We start from the raw sequence: 25,306 nt of genomic DNA, 5'->3' as shown, positions 1-25,306 counted from the left end.
CCTGGGAGTGTTCCAGCCTTAGTCACTGTGTTATCCTCCCAACAGCCTGCAAGGCAGCTCTTAATGATCCCACTTTATAGCTGCGGACAGTAAAGCTCAGAGTGTCCCACCACTTGCCAGGTCACCTGGCTCGAACATGGCAGAGGCAGGATTTGAACCCAGGTCTGCCTGATGGGTAGTCCCAGGTTCTGAACCATCCTACATCCCATGAGCCAAACTGCTGTCTCCTCCCACTGCCCTCGGGACCCTCTACAAGCCCCGAGACCTAGGCTTTTCCAGAGTGCCCAGTTATCCCAGGTTTGGCTGGCCTTTCACTCTGGCCTCTCCCCTGGCAGGGAGTTCGGAGAGGGTAGCCCTGAAATTAGAGGCCCAAAGTCTAACACTGGTTTATGTGCAAACTCTTTCGCTCTCTGGGCCTATTTCCCCAAAACGTGTCAGCTGCTGCCCTCTAAGTTAGAGGTTCATTTATTCACTCAGGAACTTCTGTATCTGAATTCCCAGGCAATCCACTGTCCGCCACAGGAGGGGGCCAGGGTTCCCGCAGGGCTCTCCCAGCTCTGGTCTCTCGGGTTCTGGCTTCTGGGGACATCATGTCATGTAGAAATGAAGTGCTCGAAGACTGATGGGGACGAGGAGGGGTGTGCGTGCATCTAAAGGACCCAGGAACCAGCTCAAAGGGGCTCTCACTGGCCAATTGAGCATCAGAAGAATGCTTGTAACTGTACATATCAAATAAAAACCCATGAGTCCACAGTGGTATTCAAAAAACAGAAAAACTTATTGTTGGAAACTAGTCAGCAACAGAAATAAATTACTGGTACCTGCCATAAAATGGACAAATCTCAGAAACATCATTAGAAACCAAGCACAAAAGATCACAGACTGTAGGATTCATTTACAGAAATGTCCAGAAAAGGCAAATCAAGAGAGAAAACAATAGATTGGTGGCGGCCTGGGGGCTGGGGGGTTTACTGCAAAAGGACACAAGGGGTCTTTTTGTGGCGATGGAAAGGTTCTAAAAATATACTGTGGTAACAGCTGCACTCTGTACATTTACTAAAAATCATTAAAGCAAATGAATTTTATGGCACACGTTATACCTCAATAAAGCTGTTTCAATCCAACAAAACAACTTGCTAGTCTCGGTGACCAGATTGGCTCGCGTCTCTAAAATCCGCAAAGGGGAGTCAGGCATTTTTCTTTGCCGGAAAAAAAATTTTTCAGAATCCCAGCAGATACTAGAGAATCAGTGATACACTTTCCAGGTGTGATTATGGTATCTTGGTCATGCCAGAGAACTGCCTTATTTTTAAGACCTGCTTGTTCAGGTGTTTAGGGATGAAGTACATGTCTAGAACTTACTCTAAAAATTTTTTTAGCCCTGACTAGTTTGGCTCAGTGAATAGAGCGTTGGCCTGCGGACTGAAGGGTCCCAGGTTCGATTCCGGCCAGGGGCATGTACCTTGGTTGTGGGCACATCCCCAGTAGGGGGTGTGCAGGAGGCAGCTGATCCATGTTTCTCTCTCATCGATGTTTCTAACTCTCTATCCCTCTCCCTTCCTCTCTGTAAAAAAATCAATAAAATATATTAAAAAAAATTTTTTTAAAGAAATGGCAAGATGTTAATTACTGACTTGAGGGTTGGTTTTATGGGTAGTCTTTATATGCATTTCTTTTTAACTCTTTGGTACACCTGAAACTTTTCAAAGTGAAGCTATTTTGTTTTTAAAATACCCTTCACATAAACCTTGCAGTGCCCAACTGCCCATGAAAACACCTGAATATCTAGCAGGCCCAGATCTGCTCTGCTCCCACCTGTCCCAGCCCCTCATCCCGGCTCTCACCAGCGCAGGCTGTGACTGAGCCTGACCCTACACTGCTGGCCTCGTCCAACACCTGCATCTTGCAGATGTGGACAGAGGCTCGGACAGAAGCCTCACCTAGATGCTGCCTGAGCTGATCCACACCCAGGCCGCCCACCCACACCTGTGCCCCCAAGCATTTCACTGGCCACTCCCCCGCTCAGGGGCCTCCCTGCCTAGGGCCATGTGGACCCTGCCAGGCTAAGTGGACTCACAGCCCCTACCAGGCTGTCCTTGACCCTTGCCCTCCTGAAACCTCCACTAACTGCACCCCAAAGAGGGGGTCCCCAGCTGTGGTCCGAGAAGTAGCTGGCCACACATATGTACCCAGCAGCATGGCAACTTGGAGGGAAATCCTTTAGATCATTTATTTGACTCGAAGTCAGTGCACAGAGCTCTACCACACGGAAGTTAGAAGCTGCAACAGATCAGGTGCCGGGGCAGCGCATGGGTGTGTAAACAGACAAAATGAAAATGCCACTTGTGTGTGATTCAGGAGTAAATCAGTAGGCGGGGCCAGGCCCGAGATTACATTCACAGCGCAGGGTAAGTAAATGAACGGAATGTTGGGGTGGAGGAGGCCACCCCAGTCCTTCCCTCCCAGGAGGCTGCAGGTGGGTTTGGAGCCGGAACCCAGTTAGTGCACAGCCCTCCTCCAGTCCGGGAAGCATGGGAAGGTGGGGAGGGGGTTGCAGAGGGACGGGATTCCAGGAGGAAAGTAGGCTCATATCTCCCTTGCCCATCTCTCCTCTCTCCCCACCCAAATGGGCAAGATCACCCCACCCCTGGGGCCCCTTTGCCATTCAGGGAGAGGGACCTGGCCTGAGGAGCCAGTCCCCAAATCCAGGGAATGGAGAACTGGGAGAAGCCTATTTCTCTCACAGGCCTCCCAACCTGGACGGGGTAGAACCTCAAAATAAAGTGTTAAGGCAATAAATAAAACGCCCCAGCTCAGGTGAAACACCCTAAGAGAAGTGAGTCTGCAGGGCTGACAGAGACCCTGCGACGGGGACAAATGGCGTGGGACAAGTGCGACTGCCTCCATCTCCATCGGCAGGACCAGCGGGGAGGCGGGCCCTGCGCGGACGCCAGAGCACGTGTGCATCCAAGTGCCGGGCGGTTTCTTGTCCTAGTGAGGGCTGGGGGCTGGGCCAGCCGTCCACCTCCTGACCTCCCCCAGTGTGGTCCCTGGGCCCCTCACTCCTGGGGCCACCAGCGATGGCAGCACAGGTGATAGGCCTGAGAGGACTCCCGTCCGAGCCTCCAGCTCAGCACCTAGCACCACCCGGAGAGTTCCGGGCTCACAGAGGGAGGGGGGTGGGCGGCAGGACCAGCCCGCCTGTCTGGTGGTGGCAGAAGCGGGAGGAGGTGACCGGCTCTGGCAGGGAGGGGATGTCAGAGGACAATGTCCTGTGTGGTGCTTGGGTCTGTCGAGTGCCCAGTCCCTACCCAGATGTGAGCACAAGGAGAGTCCCTCCTGCGTCCCCCCTCCTGCCGGCCACGCCTGCTGCCACCATGGTGCTCACAGCCCCTCGGAGGCCCCACCCTCACTCTCTGAGTTGCAGCTCTCTCGGGTGGTGGGGGTCGTCGGGACTGGCCAGCCGTGGGCCTGGATTCTGAGACCTCTCAGCCCAGGTTCCTTCCAGCTCAGGACATAGATGACCTTCACCCAGAGCCCTGCCATCCCCACCTTTCACCTCCACCCTCCCAGCCCCTCGTCAGCAGCCTAGGGTGGTGGGAGCTTTTGGGGTCTCACACCCAGGGCACCCCAGCTCTGCCTGCCCCAATTCTCTTCACAACACCTTCCTCTCTCTCTCTCACTACCTTCTTCTCCCTCAGGCCCCACTGGCCACTGGTCCAGCCTCCGCTTCCCCAGGGACCGCTGAGGGCAGTCAGACGGGCCCCAAGGGGCTCCCTCCCTCTCCATGGAAGTTTACCCCCAGGCCTTGGGGATTCCCAGATGATTGGGGGTGGGGCAAGGTCAGGGGCAACCGCCCTTGGCTACCACGGCCTGGGCTCTGAGCTGCTGATGGCACAGATGCCCGGCCCTTGCTTGTCAACCCAAAGGAGGGAGGAGGCACCTTGTCTCTGCCATCACCCACGTGGACGAGGCCCAGCAGCCACCCCTCCCCAGCCTGCGCCCGCCATGGCTACAGCTCCTCCGGGGGACCGTTCTCTCGGGGCAGCACGCCGTTCAGGCCAACACTGCTGGCCACCGGTGCCCCCAGGTAGCCGAGCAGGATCTCGCTGCGGCGCCGGGACAGCTGCAAGATGTCATCCGCCAGCGCCGGCACCGAGGTGTAGCGCACGTTGTCCAGGTCAAACATGTCCCTCAGGTACTGCACGATCTGGTGCTGGGGCACAGGGCTGTCATGAGACCTGGGCCCAAGCCCCTGCCCACCCCTGATGGCCTCCAGGCCCCCCAAAGCCCTCCCCTTGACCTCTGGGACCCCGACCGAGTCTCGTGTCCTCGGGTTCTGGTCCCAGGGCTTCCTCAGACCCGCTGGGCCGGGCTCCCAGTGGAAGGGGCAGCATGCTCTCCGGGCACCCACTGGCTTTCTTGAGGAGCAGGCCCAGCCCTCTCTGTACTCCTGGAACCCTCCAGGCCTCCAATCCCAGGGGCCAGGACAGGCAGGCCCAGGCGGGAGCAGTGGCCTCAGCACTCTGCTCACCTTGAAGAAAGCACAGACTTCGGCGAGCTGGGGCTTGGGTCCAAGGAAGCCAAAGGCCAAGACGGGGCTAACATGCTCCGATACGGAGTAGAAATGAGAGATGAAGCCGTCAGGCACCTGTGGGGGGAGCAAGGTTGAGCCTGGGACCCTGGCGTCATCTTGAGATCTGGGTCTTAGAGGGAGGCCTGGCTGTTCACATCCTTGCTGGGTGACCCTGGGCAAGTGACTAAGGAAGGCCCTGTTTTCACCTGTGCAGAATGGGGGTGACCTCGGGGCTGCTGTGAGGGCTGCATAAGGAGGGGCCTGCGGTCAGCACAAGAAGTGCCCAGAGTCTGTACTGGCAGCAGCTGGTATCAGCCGGGCAGCAGAGCCTGGCTGGCGAAGAGGAACAATGGATTGCAGCCCCGATAGTGCAGCCAGCCGCCGCCTGGGAGTGCAGATAACAGCGGCCCAATGGCGGAGTGGCCGCTCTGCCTGCCCTTGGGGCATCCTGCCCCCACCCAGGCGCCTCCTCTGAGCCAGCTGCCACGCCTTGCCTGTGCCCTTCCTCCCCCAAGGGTGCCCCCTCCCCTCTTCTGATGCCTTCAGCATTTCCCGATGCCCTATTCTGCCGGGCCCTGCAGGGTGAGATGAAGGTGCTCCTGGTCAAGGGAGAGGTGCTAGTAGGACAGGTGGCCAGTGCTATGACAGAGGCCAAAAGGTGCAGCCAGGCCTGGGGGCTCGGCGAAGCCTCCCTGCACCAGCCCCATTCTTCTCACACCCTACCCCAGTGAGGGCGAACCTATGACACGCGTGTCAGAGGTGACACGCGAACTCATTTTTTTGGTTGATTTTTCTTTGTTAAATGGCATTTAAATATATAAAATAAATATAAAAAATATAAATCTTGCCCTAACTGGTTTGGCTCAGTGGATAGAGCGTCGGCCTGTGGTCTGAAAGGTCCCAGGTTCGATTCCGGTCAAGGGCATGTACCTTGGTTGCGGGCACATCCCCAGTTTGGGGTGTGCAGGAGGCAGCTGATCGATGTTTCTAACTCTCCCTTCCTCTGTAAAAAATCAATATATTAAAATATATATATACACACACATATATATATATATATATACATATAAAAATCTTTGTTATACTATGGTTGCAAATATCAAAAAATTTCTAGCCCTAACTGGTTTGGCTCAGTGGATAGAGCGTCGGCCTGCGGACTGAAAGGTCCCAGGTTCGATTCCGGTCAAGGGCATGTACCTTGGTTGCGGGCACATCCCCAGTGGGAGGTGTGCAGGAGGCAGCTGATCGATATTTCTCTCCCATCGATGTTTCTAACTCTCTATCCCTCTCCCTTCCTCTCTGTAAAATCAATAAAATATATTTTTAAAAAATTTCTATATGTGACACGGCACCAGAGTTAAGTTACGGTTTTTCAAAATGCTGACACGCCGAGCTCAAAAGGTTCGCCATCACTGCCCTACCCTGTCCTGCCACCACCAGGGGCCAGCACACCCCAATGGGAGGGTCAGCTGAGCGCCACACCCAGAGCCCCCCGCAGCACTCGCCAGGGGCCCCCTCAGGTCACTCACCATCAGCAGCCTCCTCTTGGCTTTGAGGACTGACCAGCAAGCAGTGGCCAGGGCCTAAACCAGAGACAGGACAATGGGAGCAGAGTAACAGGCCAGGGGGCAGCCCCTGCCCATCCCCCAGCCCAGACCCCCATGCAGGAAGACAGGGCCTGGTGCCTGAGCTCTGCTGTTTCCTTCCCTCAATTAGAAATCAGATACACCTAAGTCTGATCGTGCCCCTAACGCTTAGCCCTGTGGGGCCCTGGGTTTCCTGATCTGCAGCATGGCCATAAGCCAGCACCCCATCTCATTCAGTGGTGTGGGACCCATGGAGTGGTGTGGGACCGCCTGTGAAGACCACCCAGCCCTCTCCATCCCCTGCCACCGTCACGGCTTCCTGAGTGGCCCTGCGGGGCCCTAAGCCCAGTGCTCTCCTGCAGTTAGCTCCTCTCCTTTCCCCATTTAACTTGATTGAACAGAATGCATTAGAATCGAGAGCATGAGCGCCAGCACAGAATGAGCAGACTGAAGTGAAGGCACAGCGCGAGGAAAAGGTGCAGGACGCTAGTTTTGCAGTGTTGCCAGGACAGCAGTGGGTCCCTGGGAAGCTTCTTCAGGGCAGAGGGGAGGGGAGCCTGCCCAGGGGGGTGACGGCTGTCTGATGGGTGGGGAGCCCAGCCTTGGTGCCCAAAGCCAGGGATGGAGGGAATCGGGGTCCAGGCCATCGTGTAGGGTCATGCGAGTGTGTGCTGGGAGTGCGGGCAGCCACCCACCGTCTCCTTGAAGCTGTCGGACAGCCAGCGGTTCCTCAGGACGGCGAGCACGGAGGACGGGGGGTTCTCCAGGTCCTCAAAGGCGTCCATGAGGATGAAGTCCAGCACGATGTCATAGAAGCTCATGCACACCACCTGCGGGGGGCAGGTCCAGATGGGGCAAGGGCAGGTGTGGGCCTCATGGGTGAGCAGACCCCTCCCTGCTCTACAATGGGGTGCAGCTGGGGCCATCCCTCTCATCCCTCTCACGGCCTGGCCTAGGACAGAGCAGACACTGGGGCTTGTAGCACTGATGGAGCCATCTCAGACCCTCGGAATCAAGGCGGAGCTCGGCACAGGTACCCCCTCCCTGCTCAGGGTCTCAGGTACTTAGCACAAATAAACTCACCCCACGGCCCTCCAGCTCCAGCCGTGTGGTAGCCCAGGTCTCCGGCCGCAGAGCATAGTTCAGCATCTCCTCGTAGCTCTCCAGGAAGCCTTTGGGGCTCTGGGGAGAAGCACAGTCTGTTCGGGTCATCCAGCTGGAGGAGATCCCCAGGGACAGGCTGGCCATAGATGGGGACATGCCAAGGCAGGGCCAGGGCCGAGAAAAGGAGGCAAGAAGGGCCCCCTGCCCACCTCGATGTGCCTCTGCAGAGAACAGGGCGTTTGCAAGACAGACCCAACACCAGCGCCCAGCAACGTCTCAGACCAGCGCATTCCTGAGCACCCACGGCCGCCCAGGAGATGCCGCATGCCGCAGCAGCAGCTCACTTTGGAAGGATGGGTGAGGTCATGAGGTTGAGTCAGGCAGCCAAAGATCCAAATCTCTCTGACCTTGAGCCTCACTGGTGAAATGGGAGAAGCTACAGCACCAACTCATGGGCCTTTTCTGGGGGGTGCCTGGGCCTCAGCAGTAATAGTGTGTAAGACCGCTGCCGCCGGCACCAAGGCTGCCAGCACTCACCAAGGCCGCCAGCACTCAGGACAGATGCTTCACTCGCCGGGACTACCAGGTGTGGATGCGCATACGGACACGGAAAGCGGGTATGTGCCAGGTACTGATCTAATATAGACCAACTCATCTAATTCCTATGGTTCTATGAGGGACATTCTGGTATTATTCCCACTTCACAGTTAAGAATACTGAGGTTTTGTGAGATCAATGACATGCCCAAGAGCCAGGCAGGATGGAGCTGACACAGAACAGCACGGACAGGTTGATGCCATTTATACAGAGCCATGTGCAGAGGAGGCACTGGACCAACGTTCGCTAAGATGTGAACTGGGTGGGGTTGGAGCTCACTGAGTAATGAGAGAACAAGGCAACCTACAGGCAGGATGTGGAGCGATCAGGAGGCAGCTGATCAATGGTTCTCTCATCACTGATGTTTCTATCTCTATCCCTCTCTGAAATCAATTAAAAATAAGTGTCATAGTTAAAATAAATAAATAAATTTAAAAAACAGAAAAAAACAAGGTGAGTGGGGAAGAAAACCTGAAAGGAAGCCCCCCCAGTACCTTCTCAGCCTTGGTCATCAGGCCTGTCACCATCTGCCGGCCAACCTCCCCGAAGAAGAGCTGGTGATTCTGGTCCTCCAGGAGGCCCTGAGGAAGGGGCGGGGTGAGCTGCCCAGCTGGTGGTCCCCCGCAGCCATGAGGAGGGCAGTAACTGTGTTAAGCAAGTGACCCAGGCACACAGAGGGGCCCGTGTGAGAGCAGGCCCAGCAGGAGGCCTGCCTGACTGCCCCGTCCCGACAGCACCTCCGCAGGTGCCTGCGTCACAACCTACCTCAAACGCCTGCCGCACACAATGCAGCTTGGCCAGAAAGTCATGGTCACTGTAGCAGCCCAGCAGCTCTGTCCTGAGGGGAAGCACAAGCAGTCAGGCAACCTGGGCCCCATCTAGGCAACCTGGGCCTCGGTGTGGTTCTGAGTGGAGCTCTAGGTGGCCCTGCTTTGGCTTGACAGTGTGACCTTGGGCAGGTGTCTGCCCCCCTCTTGGCCTCAGTCTCCCCAAACCAAAGGAAGAGGCTGACTGGATGCTCTCTGAGGACGTCAGCCTCAATAACCCTGGCAGGTCTGGTCACTGGGGGTCGGGCTGACCGTGGCCTCCTTTAGGCCTAATTAGCAAAGGACAGAAATGGCCAACTGCTCCCAGGTGGCAGGACCACAGGCAGGGGCTGCTGCCCACCTGGGTCCGCCTGCCCTTTATCCCAATCACCAGGACTCCAACTCCAGCTTTCAACCATTTCTGTCAGTGAACTTGAAACATAACTTAAATGTGGAGTCACGACCAAAGCCAAGTTCTGAGAAAAACTCATGTAAAATGAGTGAGATCCCTACAGTCCCACAAAAAGGGACACAGGGCTGAGGATCAGGCCCGTGTTTCTGTGGCTGGACCCCTCCAAGAACTTAGGTCAAGCACGGTACTTGGGACCATCCTAGGCCCTCCTTGACCGGGCAGGAGCCGTTGCCAGCCCATCGTGGCCCTCAGTGAGCCTGGCCCAGCTGAGTCCTCACCGAAGACCGCTGGCTTCTCGGGCCTCCTCCAAGGGGGACAGGGCCTGCCCACCGCCCCCTGCTCCTGGCCTCCCGCCCCCCATGCTCACCTGAGGGTCCGGCAGAGCACCTTCCCCTCCTTCACCAGCTGTAGCGCCTCCTCGTAGGCGGCAGCGGGCCTGGAGAGTGGGATCAGGTAATCTTCGACCTGCAGGGACTCAAAGAGCTGGGGAGGGTGCAGAGGAAGAGGACCGTCACGTCACAGCCTGTGTCAACAGCGGCCCAGAGGGTGAGGGCCCATGCCCAGGGGACTCCCTAGGGGCGACCTCTCAGAGGAGATGTCAGAAGGAGGCAGAAGCCTGGGTTCAAGCCCAGCTCTGGCCCTCAGTGTCCCCATCTCCAGGGGTTCTTCCCCAAGGGACCGTACACTGGGCCTGAGCCCATGTCCTCCACCCAGGCCAGGACAGCTGGCCTGACACGGCCATGGCAGCAGACTAATGCCAAGCAATGGGCATGCGGCATAGAGAAAGGAGAGGTCAGCGTGGGCTGGAGCCAGTGGGCAGAGACCCTGCCCTCACCCCTAGGACTTGGAACCCCTGGCTTCTCGGGCCTCCCCATCCCCAGCCACTGCACGAGTCCCCGGGGAGCAGCCGTGGTGACTGCCAAATGCTGTCCCGGAGAAGGAAATGGCTGTACTTTCCCATGACCGTGCTCACCCAGGGTCGCACAGGCCTCCCTCTACCCATCCTCTGTGTCCACCCACCTCCCCGCTCACCTCGGTAGCAGAGAAGAAGGAATCGTCCGAGATCAGGCTGTCCTCATCGTCCGCCCGCAGAAGCAGCGAGCCCTCGGACAGGGGCAGCATGAGGGTCCGCTCTGGGGAGAGCAGGAAGGAAGGGCTGAGCTGAGACTCCCGGGAGCACAGAGCGGGATGCGCAGCTTCAGAGCCTAGAACACCTGACTCTGGGCGGATGAGGCTGACGAGCACAGAGGTCCTATTTACTGAGCACTTGTTGGTGAAGACCCCGGGCTCAGTGCCTCAAAGGAGTGGCCTCCTTCCGTCCTAAGACATCGTGGAGGTGGGCACAGTTAGGTGTGGAACGAGGCTGCTGAAGGAACCTGCCCACAGCCACACAGCTGGGCCCCGAGACCTGGTGGCCCCGAGCTCTTCAGGGGAAGTCGCTTCCCCCTCTGACAGGCTGAAACGTAGCCACTGATAGATAGCAAAGGGCTTGAGGGAGTCCACGGGCCACCTACTCGGTGTTGCCATCCTCACCTGCCTAAAGGCCGAGGGGGTCTGGACCTCCAAAAGCACCAGGAAAGGCTTGTGAAACAAATTCTCGGGGCCCATCACCCTAAAAGCCTCCCCACCTCCTCTGCCACATGGGAGGCCGAGGACACAGGACCCCACGACAGGCAAAGCCGCTCAGGGAGAGGTGTGGGAAACGTGTCTCCCTGGCCAGCCCTTGCTGGGCCTGCGTCACCCCTGATAGAGCGGGGAGGGAGCTGGACACTCAGGAGTCCACTGTTCCCGCCCCCCTCGCCCCCCCGCCTGGGGTTGACAGCACACAGGAGAGCCCAGGGTCCTCAGTTCACTGCACGGCTCTGGCACCAGCAGCCACTTGGACATAACTGTTGGCTGCATAACTTCGCTCCCTCATGATGTCACGGCCCTCTGCCCCAGTGGGGCAGGGTAACAGCAAGACTTGTGCTCTTGGACCTCTGGTCTGCTCTGGGCTAATCTTGTGAGCTGTCCCCTCCATCAACCCAGAGTCCACAGGAAAAGAGGCAAACCAAAGGCCTAGAATAGCCAGGGGATGGGGCCAGGGGCTCTCAGGGCCTCATCCCAGCTCTGCTCCTGCCTACCAGATCAAGGAACGCCTCTGCCCCCCCCTACACCCCCAGCAGCCTCAGTTTACCTATCTGTGCAATAGATTGGAGGAAGCCTGAGGGCCCTGGGGATTCTGGTTTGCCTGATGCACTGAGGGGTCGCACCCCAGTTCTCTCACTGCCTCCCCGCCCCACCCCACCGCAGCCTGTGGGTCCAGCTCACCCAGGTCCAGGAGCAGGCTGTCGGAGGGGAAGGTGGACCCAAACTCCTCCTGCAGGTGGTAGGCCCGGTGTAGCAGGGACTCCAGCTTCTCTGCAAACTCCCTTCGCTGTGACTCTGGCTGCGGTGAAAACAGCGACTGTCAACCCAGGCCTCCACGCTCCCATGCCAACAGCCCCTTCCCTCACCAACAACGGTGGCCCGCCTCTGGGGAGAGGAGCGGGCTCTGGGACCCACAGGGAGAGCGCAGATCCAGACCTGAGCTGCCCAATCCAGAGCCACGAGCCACATGTGGCCAGAGAGCCCCCGAAATGGCCAGTCCCAAGTATAAATACACTGAGTTTCAAAGACTGAGTACCAAGTAAATAAATAAATGCCTTTGGTGACTGTCCATCACACGGTGAAATGGTAACATTTGGGATATACTAGCTTATGTAAAATATATTGTTCAAGTTCATTCATCCGTTTCCCTTTTACTTTTGAACGTGGTCTCTAGCAACTTTTAAACAAGGTAAGTGGCTTCCTACTGGCAGCGCTGCTGCAGGCCCAAGCGGACCTGGGTTCCGACAGCGGCCCCACCAGTTCCGAACTGTGATCTGGAGCAAAAATAGTCTCATTCTGAGCCTCAGTCTCCTCGGTTTCCCCATCTGTAAACCGAGATAAGAGCGCCTGCCTCCTAGGGTCCCAGGGAAAGCGTGACCGAGGAGGTAAGGCCTGCAGAGCACTGACCCACCGTGACAACCAGTCAGTGTTAGCGGTCACAATACTATTGTGCTTGTTGTCATCGCTGGACTAAGGGAGCAGTCAGAGCCCAGAAGAGCTGTGTGTGACTGGGAAGCCCCTGGACCCAACACGCAGCAGCCTGCGGCCTCAGTGACCTCCTCGCTGCCCTCAGCCTCCAGGCCAGGGCACAGGGGAGCAGGGGGCCCTGCTCCTTTAACCCCAGCTCATCTTGTCCGAGGGGCCAGGCACGGGCAGACCCAAATCTGTTTCCACAGAGGCTGCCAGATCCTGCACTTGCACGTAACCAAACCCCGGGGAGGAGACAGGGGCCGCCCCGGGCCTGAGGCCACCGGGGAGAAAGAGCCGGAAGAGCTCAGAGGGGACAGTCATGGTGGAAATGGCTGCCTTTCACTGAGCACCTGCCCTGGACCTGGCCCCTCACAATTCATCTTCCTGGTGTCCCTCAAGGCAGCTATTATTATGACCCCATTTCACAGAGAAAACTCAAGGAGGTTAAGCGGCCCCGCCCACCACCTCGAGCCTGGAAGAGCTGGGATTTGACCCCAGGTCATGGGACCCCAGGCCCACCGGACACTTGGCTCAGTCCTCCCATAGGGCAAGGCCCTGCTCCCTGTGGCCTGCAGACACTTGTAGCTTTGGCCGAGCTCTGCCAGCTGTCTCTGTGAAGTGATCTTGGTGAGGAAACGGTTTCTTAGCCATGACACCAAAGCACCAATGACAAAAGAAAAAATAGATATTGAATTTCATCAAAATTAAAAACTTTTGGCCCAGCTGATGTGGCTCATTGGTTGAGCACTGACCCATGCACCAGGAGGTCGCTGGTTTGATTCCCACTCAGGGCACATGCTGGGTTGTGGGTTCGATCCCCAGTGTGGGGGGGCATGCAGGAGGCAGCCGATCAATGTTGATTCTCTCCCATCGATGCCCCCCCTCCCCCCCCCTTCCTCCTTCTAAAATCAATTAAATAAATAAATAAGTGAAAAGACAACCCAACAAATGGGAGAAGATATTTGCAAATCCTATCTCTGATAACGGGCTGGTATTTAGATTATCTAAAGAACTCTTACAATCCATGAATAAAAAGACAAGTAACCAATATGAAAGTAAATCAAAGGATCCGAATAGAGATTTCTTCAAATAAGATATACAAACAGCCAATAAGCACAAGAAAAGATGCTCAACATCATTAACTATCAGGGAAATACAACCAAAGGAACGATGAGACACCACTGCACACCCACTCAGGCGGCTGGGATGGAAAAGTCAGGTGTAACAGCTCGGTGGAGGATGTGGGGAGTCAGAGCCTCGTCCACTGCTGGTGGGGAACTAAAGCGGCACAGCTGCTGTGGAAAACAGCCTGGCAGCTCCTCAAAATGTTAGAGTTGCCACAGGACCCAGCTTCCACTCCTGGGTACTCAGCCACGAGAACTGAGAAGACAGGTCTACTCAAAGACTATACGCAAATACCCACAGCAGTCTCATTCATCAAGGCCACAAAGTGGAAACAACACAAATGTCAATCAGATGGTGAACAGATAAGCAGAATGTGGAGTATCCACACACAGAATATGATTCAGCCGTAAACAGAAACAAAGCAGTGATCCATGTCACAAGGATGAACCTTGAAAACACTGTTAGGTGAAAGGAGCAAGTCACAAAAGGCCACATATGATTAATTCCATTTGAAGAAACATCCAAAATAGGCAAATCTACTGAGACAGAAAGCAGATTAGTGGTTGCCTAGGGATGGGGGCGGGGCCAGAGGCATAGGAGGGGAGGTGTGACTGCTAAGAATATGGGATTTCTTTTTGGGGTGATGAAAATGTTCTAAAATTGTGATTGTGTGATATATTCATACAACTCTGTGAACATACTAAAAGCCATTGAAGCCTACAATTTAAATTGGTGAATTTTATGGTATAAGAATTATGTTTCAAGGAACTTGTTAAAAAATGTTTAACATAGAAAAATACCCAGAAGGACACCAAGTGGTTCTGTTTGAATGAAGGGTTCTGGGCATCAGTAACAGCGATGACAAAGATCATTTATTGAGCACCTACTATGGGCCGGGATCACATGGGTGGCATTGGTGTCCCACCGAGGGCACCAGCACTCAGGGAGGGCACGGGCCTTTGTCCAAGATCAGAGCCCCAGTTCTTATTTTCCCACTCTTTTCTATTTCTGTAGTTTTCACTATTTTGTAAGGAATATTTAATTGTTTTCACAATTAGAAGAACAATGAAAGTTCTATAATGTTACGATGTAACATTAGCAATAAGTACAATTTTGGACATTAAGCTCCTCCCTCCGCCTCCCTGCCCTAATACACCCCTCGGTCTGCCCACACGCAGGTGACCCGAAGCACCTGCATCCTAGGGCACTGAAGGCTTGCTTGCGCCACAGGCATTTCCCAACCTTTGTGTCCACAACCAGGTGGTCATGCCTGTGTGACAGGCCTGAGAGCATGCCCGCAGCCGGGGTGGAGGGCCCAGACACCAAGTTGTTACAGGCTGTGCCAGACATGTCCCGCCCCCATCCTGTTGCTACAAACTCTGATTGCCAGACTCCCGGCCAACAGAGGCACAAGTGGAGGAAAGAAGGGGGTGGGGAGGAAGGCAAGGAAACTCTTCCCTCCTCCTCCTGCCTCCCACCACCCCGCCCACCCTACCCAAGTGGGGGCAACCCCTGCTGGCAGCCCCTGTGCTAGCTTCCAGGACACGGCCTTGGCACCTGAGCTCTGGGCACACCCCTCTAGCACTGGGACAAGGCAGCTCCTCCCTCACCTGTGCAGCCAATCCCCTGCATTAACCGCCTCCTGTTTCAACAACTGAAGTCGCTCCTATTTCCTGGCTAACACCCTACTGCCTCGACAGACATGTCAGACTGCTCCCCAAAGAGATGCCCCTCCCCGTGTGACCTCGCTCCAGCAGAGCACAGGAGCTCAGAAAGACCTTGTTTTTAATACAGAAAAGTGTAAAGAATAAAACAGCCCTAACCAGTTTGGCTCAGTGGATAGAGTGTCAGCCTGTGGACTGAAAGGTCCCAGGTTCGATTCCGGTCAAAAGCACATGCCCAGGTTGCGGGCTCGATCCCCAGCAGGGGGTGTGCAGGAGGCAGCCGATCAATGATTCTCTCATCATTGATGTTTCTATCTCTTTCTCCCTCTCTGTTTCTCTCTGAAATCAATAAAAATATATTTTAAAAAATAAAAGAATAAAACAGAAATGGCCCACAACCTCACCATGTACACAAACCCCGCCCACAGGCATGTGCTCAACATGAGAAAAGTCCAACAGTAAAGGAAGGTACTGAAAAGTACAGGGAAGTACAATAAAGGCCTCTCCACCTTTCCCTGCAGACCCTCCTCATAGATCACTGCTAGCAATTTCCCGTGTTGTGTACCTGTCACAGGAAAGGAAAACTGCACGCATGTATCAGCAGCTACCAGGAGGCACACAGATGCACAGATGTAGCTTTTAAAAATGCACACCTGGGTCATTCTATACACATTCTACATCTTGCTTTTTTCACTTGATATATCGTGGAGATAGCAGCCTATCAGCCCACATAACTTTCCTTGGCCTTTTTTTAGTTTTTTTTTTTTTTTAAATATATTTTATTGATTTTTTACAGAGAGGAAAGGAGAGAGATAGAGAGAGTTAGAAACATTGATGAGAGAGAAACATCGATCCACCGCCTCCTGCACATCTCCTACTGGGGATGTGCCCACAGCCCAGGTACATGCCCTTGACCGGAATCGAACCTGGGACCTTTCAGTCCGCAGGCTGATGCTCTATCCACTGAGCCAAACCGGTTTTGGCTGCTTTTTGGTTTTTTAAAATATATTTTTATTGATTTCAGAGAGGAAGGGAAAAGGAGAGCGAGACAGACACATCAATGATGACAGAGAATCACTGATCAGCTGTCTCCTGCACGTCCCCTACCTGGGATCGAGCCCAAAACCCGGGCATGTGCCCTGACCGGGAATCGAACCATGACCTCCAGATTCATAGGTCAACGCTCAACCACTGAGCCACACTGCTCAGCCATCCCTCGGCCTTTTAACAGCTGCATAGTATCGCAGACACTACTGAATTAGAGCGTTTCCAGTTTTTCAACTATTACAAAATAATGCTTCAGTGAACATCCATCCTAGGACATATATTTGGTGTGCTTTTCACAAAAATATTTTATTTTAGCTTCTTCACTGTATTTCTCTTTCCTGATATTGAAATGAAGGTTCCCTGTAGAAAAGTTAGACAATGCCCCCCAAGAAGTACAAAGACAAAGGCCATGTGACCCACTCAACTATGAACTGAGGCTCTTTCCCACCAGTCGTGCAGGAACGCGTGGCCGGGACCAGGGTGTGAGCAGCACCGTGGTTTACTGCACAATTACCAAGTGCCAGGCATGTGCTTGGCACATTACTGGTTGGACTGACAACCTGATCGAGGGGAACACTCCATCCAAGGGGATGAGTGTCTGGTTGGCAGGAGGCGGGGCTGCTCGGCTGCCTCCCAAAGTCTGGCTGCCCACCAACCTCTCCATGGTCAGGGGGTGGGGACCACCTACCTCAGAAAGTACTTCGGAAGCAGTCTCAGGGTTCCGGAGGCCGTCCCCTGGTGTGGGGGTGCTGCCGCTGTCTCCCCTCTGCCCCACGCTCAGCGCCTGCTCCCATTTCTGCAGAGCCTCCTCGAATAACTCCATGCCTGTCACGGGCCAGAGAGAAGGGAGAGTCAGGCCTCAGCAGAGGGAGAGCAGCCGGGCCCTGCACAGTGTCACTCAAGAGGGCCCCGAAGGACAAGAACGAGCAGGGCCGTGTGGGCCGGGTCCTGATCACTTTTTGAAAGATGGTCAGTTGATAGGCCTTCATTCAGATCAGATCTGTTCCTGGACACTGTCCCCTGCCCAGAAGTGGCTGGAAACCAGGAGTGAGGGTGTGGGGGCAGGGAGGGGAAAGTGGGTTGCAAAGCAGGGCCTGGCCTGGGCCGTTCCCCCCTGTCCTGCCCCACCCGGGGGAGCTCGAGGCCACCTCCTGGCCTGTACCTTGCATGTAGAGGCTCTCGGCATTGCCATCGCTGGTAGTCACAGACTCCTCCATCCCTCTGGCATCCCATGGTCCCGAGCACGCAGCTGTGGGGCTGGATGCATTTACCGCCACCATCTGGGCGCCAAGCAGCGCAAAGACCCAAGGGCAAGGGGTGAGGCCTTTCCAGACCCTCTACAGGACCCCGGCCGCCCCCAGTGCCTGACCATGTGCCACACACACTCTCTCCAGATGCCATCCCTGGAGCCAGCCCCTGATTGCAAAGGCCAAGCCCTCAGCACAACCTGGTCCACCAACTCCAAGCACTGATGACACCTCACAGAAACTGCCGGGGTGGGAGGAAATATCGAGGCCAACACCCAAGCCGGGACTCAGCAGCCTCCTACAAAACCCGCCCTGGGCCCTTTCCCTGCTCTGGGGCTCCGCTACCAGTCAGACAAGGAAGACTGAGGGAGCACCCAGCACTTACGGGCCAGCCAGGGCCCACTGACTCCCACGCCTCTCTCCCACACGAGCAGCCACCTCCCGTGACGGGCTTTGGGTTCCTCCAGGACAAGAGCTATCTCTTGCTCACCCCTTGGTCCCCAGGGCAGGCCCAGTTCTGCACTGGGCTCAGTCCTGACTGAATGAATTAATAACTAGATGAGTGAATGAGCCAAAGTCATTCCCCAAGTGAAAATAATCTCTCTTTGTCTTATTTATTTCTGTATCCTCAGCACCAAGAAGAGTCCCTGGCACAAAGCAGATGTTCACTCAATGTCTAATGAATGAATGAATGAACTTTCATAGATAAGTATCTTCCCCAAGAGGCCATCAGCTTCTCTTCTGCACCTATCCATGTTTTCCCCACTGATGCCTGGCACTCAGTGAGTGATCAACAACCATCTCCAATAGCCTGCATGCATGAATGAATGAATGAATGAATGAACGAACAAATGAAAGACTAAATGAAATCCTTACTCCCATCTCCCTACCAGTCCATAGCCCCCTGAGGGAAGAGACTGAACCTGACTCAGTAGCTGCGGACTGAGCCTGAGGCTGTGGCAGGCACCCTGGCACCCTCCCGTCCTCCCCTGTCCTCACCGAGGCCAAGCTGTGGGAGGAGCCCGAGCGCTTGCTGGGCTCAATGGAGGAGATGCCACTCAGGGTGTCGTTGCTCTTGCTACTGGGGCTCTGTACCCTCCGGCTGGAGTAGCCTGTGAGGAACAGGAAAGAAGGGGTCACACAGGCTTCCAATCAGCCTTTGGACAGGTCGTTCCCACCCCAGACCACCTCCCCTCTCATCCGGAGTCTATCCTGACCTTCAAAGCCAGGGTGACGGCAGAGCACCGGGCTGTGCACTTGGCAGAAGAGTGCTGGGCCCATGCCACTCGCTACTGTATCCCTGTCACCAGCAGCGCCTGGGGCCCCGCTACTTCCCCGCCTCCTTCCTGGCCCAGTGCTGCTGGGCGAGTGGCTGGTTTGCAATTCTCCTTCCAACAAGGATTCAAGGTAACAACTTTTGAAGATACACCAAGGACAGAGGTTGGTGCCTAAGCGGCTCCCAGTTTCCCAGGGGCCAATGCAAATCAGAAACCCAGCGAATCAGCATTTCTCAGGCCTGTTCTACACAAATCTAGAAACTCCTTTTTTCCACTGTAAGATAAAACTTTCCTTCTGCAGTGATAATTCACAATGAAAATTCACTTTCACACACGGACCCAGGTTTTCCCAGAGTCCCCAGATAACGAGAACCACCGCTACCTCCGGGACACGGGTCAGGCCCCGTCACCCACCACATCTTCACGTGACTCGGGAAAGGAGGTTCTACTGTCAACCCGCCTCCCAGGTGAGAGGAGCTTGTAGACAGGAAGTCACCAGCCCAGGATCCCACAGTCACAGGGGCCCAGCTGGGACCTGACTCAGGTCAGGCCCTTCCCCCCACCTCACACTTACCTTTCTTCACCGATGGGGTCTTCTTGGCCATGAGGATGGGGAGGGGCACCGTGCCCAGATGCTCGCCTCCCATCTCAGGGCCGACCTGCTTCTTCTTCCGCCTTCGCCTCTTCAGCTGGTGGGCGGCCAGGGCCAAGGCCACGGTCCCCAGGGCTGTGGCAAACAGGACCTTCCGCAGGCCTGGTGTCAGCCGCAGCTGCGAGAATGCAGACTGCAGGACAAGAGGGAGACAGCCGGTTACATCTCCCCTGGAGAGGCGCTCCGGGGAGCACAAAGGAACAGGGAACGTACCAGGCCCCTGGGGATATTTGTGGACCAGGTGCAATGGGGAGACAGCCACCTCAAGAGAGGGGACCTGGCAGCCGCTCTAAAATGTGGACCCCAGAGGTGTAAAGAGAGGGCTGGGGATGGCAAAATGATGATGCCAAGGGCAACCTGGGGTCCAGCAGGTCATGACTAACAGCTCCGTCAGGCACTGCACCAGGACTTTACCCGCGTTTCCTGTCTGAATGCCTGTCCTCCTTCAGGTGAGGAATCTGAGGCTCACACTGGTTGTTAAGACCCATGCTCAAGGTGACAGAGACAGAAATGGAACCCAGGTCTGCCAGCTCCATTCCTCAATGACTTCTCGGAGATGATGACATTCACTCCACCCACTGCCCCATCTGCATCCCTACTCCACCCTCACTCTGCCTGCTGGACTGGGAGCCCCTCCGGTGGCGCTGTATCCCCCGGGGCAGAGCCTCAGAGAGTGTCAAGAGGCCTGGTCAGCACAGACATTTGAGGAGGGCAGGTAAAGGCCAGGCCAGGGGCCCTAGACTCCTAACCCCGTCCTTCCTGCTCTGCTCAAACAGGAGACACTGGGCGCCTGAACAGCAATACTGAGGGCCCGGCTGTCCTGACGCTCAGTGTTTCGGGGACCAGAGTGGTTAGAGGGCAGGACCATGGGCCACCCACTCTTTACCTGTCCAAACGTCGTGTACAGGAACACAGGGATCTCGGCCACCGTCATGGCCAGGGCCTGGATCATGGACATGCCCTCAGTCCTCCGGAACGCCATGGCAGGGCCAACACACCAGGCCAGAGCCCTTGGGTGGAGTGTTTCCAAGGAGAACGTCTTCAACTGGTTGCTGGCTGGGTCCCAGGAGCCATCCACCGCCCGGAAAGACAGGAATGTGCATACCAGAGGGTCCCTCCACGGAGCTGAGAGACAGACCACCAAGTCAGACGCAGGACAGGAGCACAGAGAAATGCACACAAGGGTGCCCTGGGGGGTGAGGCAGGAGCAAAGCCTCCATCGGGAATGCCAGGCCCGGGCAGGAAGGCAGCCAAGTGCCCCCAGACCCTCTGCCCACCATGCGCCCTGGGAGCAGAAGGCAGTGTCTCTGCCCAAGAGCAGACCCAGGGACGGGAGTTGGAGAGGTCACTCTCAAACGTCATGGCCTTTTTTGCTGAACAAAAACCTCAGGCCTCAAAGCCAAGAATGTTTTACTTCCAGTGGACTATATTCACCTCCCACAAAGCCAAGAATGTTTTACTTCCTGTGGACTATAGTATGAAAACAGCAGGCTACTTCCTCCAATAATGATGACAGCCTTTACACCTCTGTGCATATTTTGTGCTGAGTTCTTCGTGTGTATTATTTCACTGAATGATGACAATTCTGTAAATAGACCCTCTCTACCTGTGCTCCTAACCGTGCCAACTTCCAACGAGGACACTGAGGCCCACGGAGGCTGCCAGGAGCCCACGTTACACACAGCTGGGGTGAGGCAGCGGCAGAACCTGGACCAGGGTCTCTCGGACGTCAGGCTGTGCTGAGCTGGACGTGGAGCAGGAAGTGGCAAGCCCCAGAAGACGACAGACTACAAGGGCAACTTTCCCCTGAGGTCTTCGGGGACCCTCCCAGGGTACCCCACCGCCCATTCCAAGGCAGCGAATCAGTGGCTTAGCCACAGAGAGCCCAGTCCCCAAGGCCCTGCAGGGTGTTCCTCACACACCCCCCCGAGGCCCAGGATGCCTTCGAGGTCTCCTGGGAGCTCAAGCAGAAGGAACGTGCAGGCCAGCACAGACCCTGTCTCCTTGGGATGGTGGCCAAAGTCACTGGACCAGCACGAGAAACAGCTTCTCCCCAGCGAGTGGGAAGGGAGGACAGCGCGGTCAGCCCAGCTCTGGGGCTGGGCTGCGTGTGAGGGGGCTGCCGGGAACGTTCTGGGGCTGAGGAAGCCGTCGTGCCCAGGGTAGGAGCCCTCCTGCCCGGAGGCTGCAAATCCAGCGACATGACTGCCGGTGGTCAGGGCCGGGGCTCTATCAGCCGCCTCTCTCACCCCCTTCAGCGGCTACTCCCCAGCACTGACGACAGGCCGGGCTCGGACAGGCTCTCCACGGAGGGCTTGGGGTCTCGTCCCTCACAGAACTCTCCCGACCCCTGTGCACAACGGGGAAACCGAGGCTCCGAGAAGTGAGCGGCCTGACTGAAGTCCCTGAGTCAATGGCCAACCAGGGATGTGACCTCAGCTCTGGGGGATCCCAAGGCTACAACTGCCACCTCTCCACGCCGCACCCGAAGGGCTTCTGGGTCCCAAGAAAGAAGCCCACGTGCAGAAATAAGGCTGAGCCTGGCCCCACCCCCGGGAGGGAGTCCGGGCTGAGAGGCCTGGCAAGTGTCGGCAGGGAAGTCCCCAGCAGCCCCTGGGCCTGCCTCCCGCCCAGGACGGATCCAGAGCCAGCTGGGCCGTGCTCTCTCCGGCCCCCGGCTCCACCCGAGGAGAAGCCTCCATGAGGACAAGCCCGTGGCCATGTCCCCACCTGGGCAGTCACCTGCTCATCCCATCCTCCCCCAGCGCTTACAACACCCTCCGCCTGATGCCCACACTTCCCACCCCCTCGCCCCGGACCAGTGGTTCTCCACCTTCTGGCCCTTTAAATACAGTTCCTCATGTTGGGACCCAACCATAAAATTATTTTCGTTGCTACTTCATAACTGTCACGTTGCTACTGTTATGAATCGTAATGTAAATATCTGATATGCAGGATGGTCTTAGGCGACCCCTGTGAAAGGGTCGTTCGACCGCCAAAGGGGTCGCGACCCACAGGTTGAGAACCGCTGCCCCGGACGCTCCCCTGAATGGCTCTGGCCTTCGCAGTCTCCCCTTCGGCCTTGACCTCAGCAGCGACCCTGACCCAGGCGCTCCCGCGAACCACCCTCGGCCCCGTCTCACTCACTCAGTCCATTCCACCCCGGACACCCCACCGGCACGACCGGGCAGGGCACTGGGCACCACCACACTGACCTCAGCAACATCCCGTCTCCAGAACCTGCTCGTTCCATCCCGACACCTCCCCTCCCGGAGCACCGTCGGCCCCGCCCCTCTCGCCCCGAACCTCGGGGTATCTGAGGGGCCGGCAGGTGCCCGCAGTCGCCGCCTCGGCCGGCGCCCCGCTCCTTCCATCCCGGGGACTTTCCCAGCCCCGCTCCGACGCCCACCACGTTCCAGGCCCGAGCATCGCCTCCCTGACCGGGCACCTTCCGTTCCACCTCTCGCGCCGCCCACGGCCAGGGACCTGCTCCTTCCAACCCGGGCCCTTCTAGTCCGGCTGAGCCCGGACACCTGCGCCCCTACCCAGGGCCCCGCGCCGGCCCGGCTCCCGCCTGCTGCAAGCCTCCGTCCCGGGCCCTGCCGCGCGGCCCGACCGCCCGGCGAGCTCAGCCCCGGCCGCCACTCACCCGGGATCCCATCGCTGCGAAAGGGCAGCGTCTCCTTCCCCGGCGGCCGCGCAACCAACCTCTCAGCCGCCGGGGGGCGTGGCCTTACGCAGGGCCAAGGCCGCTCTTTGGCCAATGAACGTCTCTGAACCATTCCGCGCCGCTCGGGCTCCTGGTCAAAGGGGTGTGTCTCCCTCTGCCCCGCCCTCTAAGTGCGGTTGAGGCACGAAAGTGATCTTTTCTATCCTCTGATTGGCCAGAGGGCTTAGATTGACACGGAGACTGGTTGAGTGAGGCGGGGCAGCTCTTAAAGGGACTAAAGAAAAGCAATCGGGTGTGGAAGGGGCTTTAGTGAAGGAAGCTGTGGCCGAGTGAGCCCACGTGTTTGGCTCCGGTAATTGTGCCTTGTAATAGACACTGGGTTTGGAATCAGAGTTCTACCACTTCAGCGCTCTGGAGTTATTCAGTTTACCCCTCTGTAAAAACGAGGATGCAATTCCTGCCTCACAGGGCTTTAGGGGGGCTTGGAAGAAAACTGTGAAGAGCTGGGTACAACTAAGTTTTTTGGTGTTTTTTTTTTAATATATTTTATTGATTTTTTACAGAGAGGAAGGGAGAGGGATAGGGAGTTAGAAACATCAGTGAGAGAGAAACATTGATCAGCTGCCTCCTGCACACCCCCTACTGGGTATGTGCCTGCAACCAAGGTACATGCCCTTGACCGGAATCGAACCCGGGACCCTTCAGTCCGCAGGCCGACGCTCTATCCACTGAGCCAAGCCGGTTAGGGCAACTAAGTGGTTTTTTTTTTTTAAATTATTTTCTGGCCCTAGATGGTTTGGCTTAGTGGATAGAGCCTGCAGACTGAAGGGTCACAGGTTCTATTCCAGTCAAGGGCACATGCCGGGGTTGTGGGCTCGATCCCCAGTGGGGGGCGTGCAGGAGGCAGTCAATCAGTGATTCTCTCTCATCATTGATATTTCTATCTCTCCCTTCCTCTCTGAAATCAATAAAAATATATATATTTTTAAAAATGATTTTCTGGCCCTGACCGGAATCAAACCCGGGACCCTTCAGTCTGCAGGCCAATGCTCTATCCACTGAACCAAACCAGCCAGGGCCATAGACTGCTTTTTAATTTAAAAACGTTTTAATTTCAGACCACCCTTTGTGGTAACTGTAGGTCTCTGAGTTTGCAAGGCCGCCACGCAGGCCTTCCCAGAGCCTGTCAGGTTAGCGTGTGGCCCCTTTTTGTCCACATGGGGAAAGCCCAGGGATATCTGGGCTTTGATGCGGAGGTGAGAAACTTCCAAAAGAAAGGGACAGCCAAGGGCAGACCTAGAGAATAAGCAGGAATTAGCTGCACAGAGAGAAGGGGAAGGAGTTCCAGAAACAGCCTGGGCTGTGACACAGAGGCAAGAGTGAACCTGGCATCTTTTTTCTTTTTAATATGTTTTTTATTGATTTTAAAGGGGGGGGGGAGAACAAACAAACATTGATGGGAGAGAGAAACTAGATTGGTTTCCTTCCCCATACCCAAGTACGCACCCTGACCTGGGGCCGTACTGAAACCGGGGCACGAGCCCCGACCCAGAATTGAACCGGCTACCGCTTGGTGTGATCTTTGGGTGCACGGGACGACACTCAGCCAACTGAGCCAGACCAGCCAGGGCAGAGCACCTGGCATCTTTGAGTCAAGGGGGCAGAGAGTGGCAGCCGAGGAACCAAGGAAGAGGGAGCCAGAGCAGGGGGGAGCGGGCTCCACCGCTGGACTGCCTGGGCTCTGGGCTCAAATCCTCCCCTTCTTTCCCTGTGACGTTGGACGAGTCACGTACCTTCTCTAAACCTCAGCTTTCTCACGGATCGGCTGGGGTAGGTGATGGGAAATAAACACGCCAGGCGTGCAGGGGACAGAATCAGGGCGCGGAGGGTCCTGGTCCAGGCACAGAGCTCTCCACCAGGTTAAAAGATGACGCCTAGAAGTTGTAGGGCAAGGAGAGGTGGAGACAGGTAAGAGAGGGGATGGACCAGCCGGCCATCCCCGGCCTGTCTGCGGCTGGGAGGAGCCAAGTTCTGGGTCAGCACGTGTCGGTTCTCCCCTCCCCTCCTCCCCTCCTCCCTGGAACCCCTTCGCACAGCCTCCCCCAACTTCAGGGACCTGGAGAGCAGGTGGGGTGGGGGAGCGCCATCGGCCGCCTGGTCCCTGGCTGTTGTCCTTAGTGTCAACAAGGTCAAGGGCAGAGGAGGAAGGTGCTGGAGAGGTCGAGGTAGTGGTGGAGGTAGTGAGCGGCGCAGAGGCTCAGGGCAAAGGAGACCGAGGGCCTCGAAGACGAGAGGGATGCGAATGGGCAGAGCGAGATGGAGACGCAAACGGGAGCGAGGCCAAGAGATGAGGAGCCCGAGAGGCCCGCCAGGCGGCGCGAGAAGGCCGGGGGGACCGACACGCGCCGCAGCGCCAGCCCGCCGCCCGCCCCGCCCCGCCGGTC

At 56.5% G+C, this 25,306-nt stretch overlaps 2 protein-coding genes across 2 annotated transcripts in view; one reads left to right on the top strand and one right to left on the bottom strand.

Annotated features, from left to right (window-relative positions):
- Positions 1 to 754: 754 nt before the first annotated feature.
- Positions 755 to 22,914, bottom strand: MIGA2 (mitoguardin 2). Its single transcript, XM_006103171.3, has 16 exons — positions 22,842 to 22,914; positions 20,079 to 20,317; positions 19,115 to 19,325; positions 18,263 to 18,375; positions 17,179 to 17,296; positions 16,705 to 16,841; positions 11,392 to 11,509; positions 10,114 to 10,214; positions 9,449 to 9,564; positions 8,629 to 8,701; positions 8,358 to 8,444; positions 7,246 to 7,344; positions 6,858 to 6,992; positions 6,106 to 6,159; positions 4,535 to 4,651; positions 755 to 4,216 (listed from the first exon to the last, which is right to left on the bottom strand). The coding sequence occupies exons 2-16, from the start codon at positions 20,172 to 20,174 to the stop codon at positions 4,013 to 4,015; spliced, it is 1,779 nt and encodes a 592-aa protein (XP_006103233.2). The 5' UTR covers positions 20,175 to 20,317; positions 22,842 to 22,914; the 3' UTR covers positions 755 to 4,012.
- Positions 22,915 to 24,079: 1,165 nt separating this feature from the next.
- SH3GLB2 (SH3 domain containing GRB2 like, endophilin B2) overlaps positions 24,080 to 25,306 on the top strand; it is an 18,285-nt gene continuing 17,058 nt past the window's right edge. The window contains exon 1 of the mRNA XM_023744475.1: positions 24,080 to 24,118. Coding sequence (XP_023600243.1) covers positions 24,080 to 24,118 — 39 coding nt within the window. The remainder of the gene's footprint in view (positions 24,119 to 25,306) is intronic.

Source organism: Myotis lucifugus, unplaced genomic scaffold (genome assembly GCF_000147115.1).
Source record: "Myotis lucifugus unplaced genomic scaffold, Myoluc2.0 scaffold_465, whole genome shotgun sequence".
NCBI lineage: Eukaryota > Metazoa > Chordata > Mammalia > Chiroptera > Vespertilionidae > Myotis > Myotis lucifugus.
Note: the sequence above shows the minus strand (reverse complement) of the source record. Positions and strands in the feature narration are given on the sequence as shown.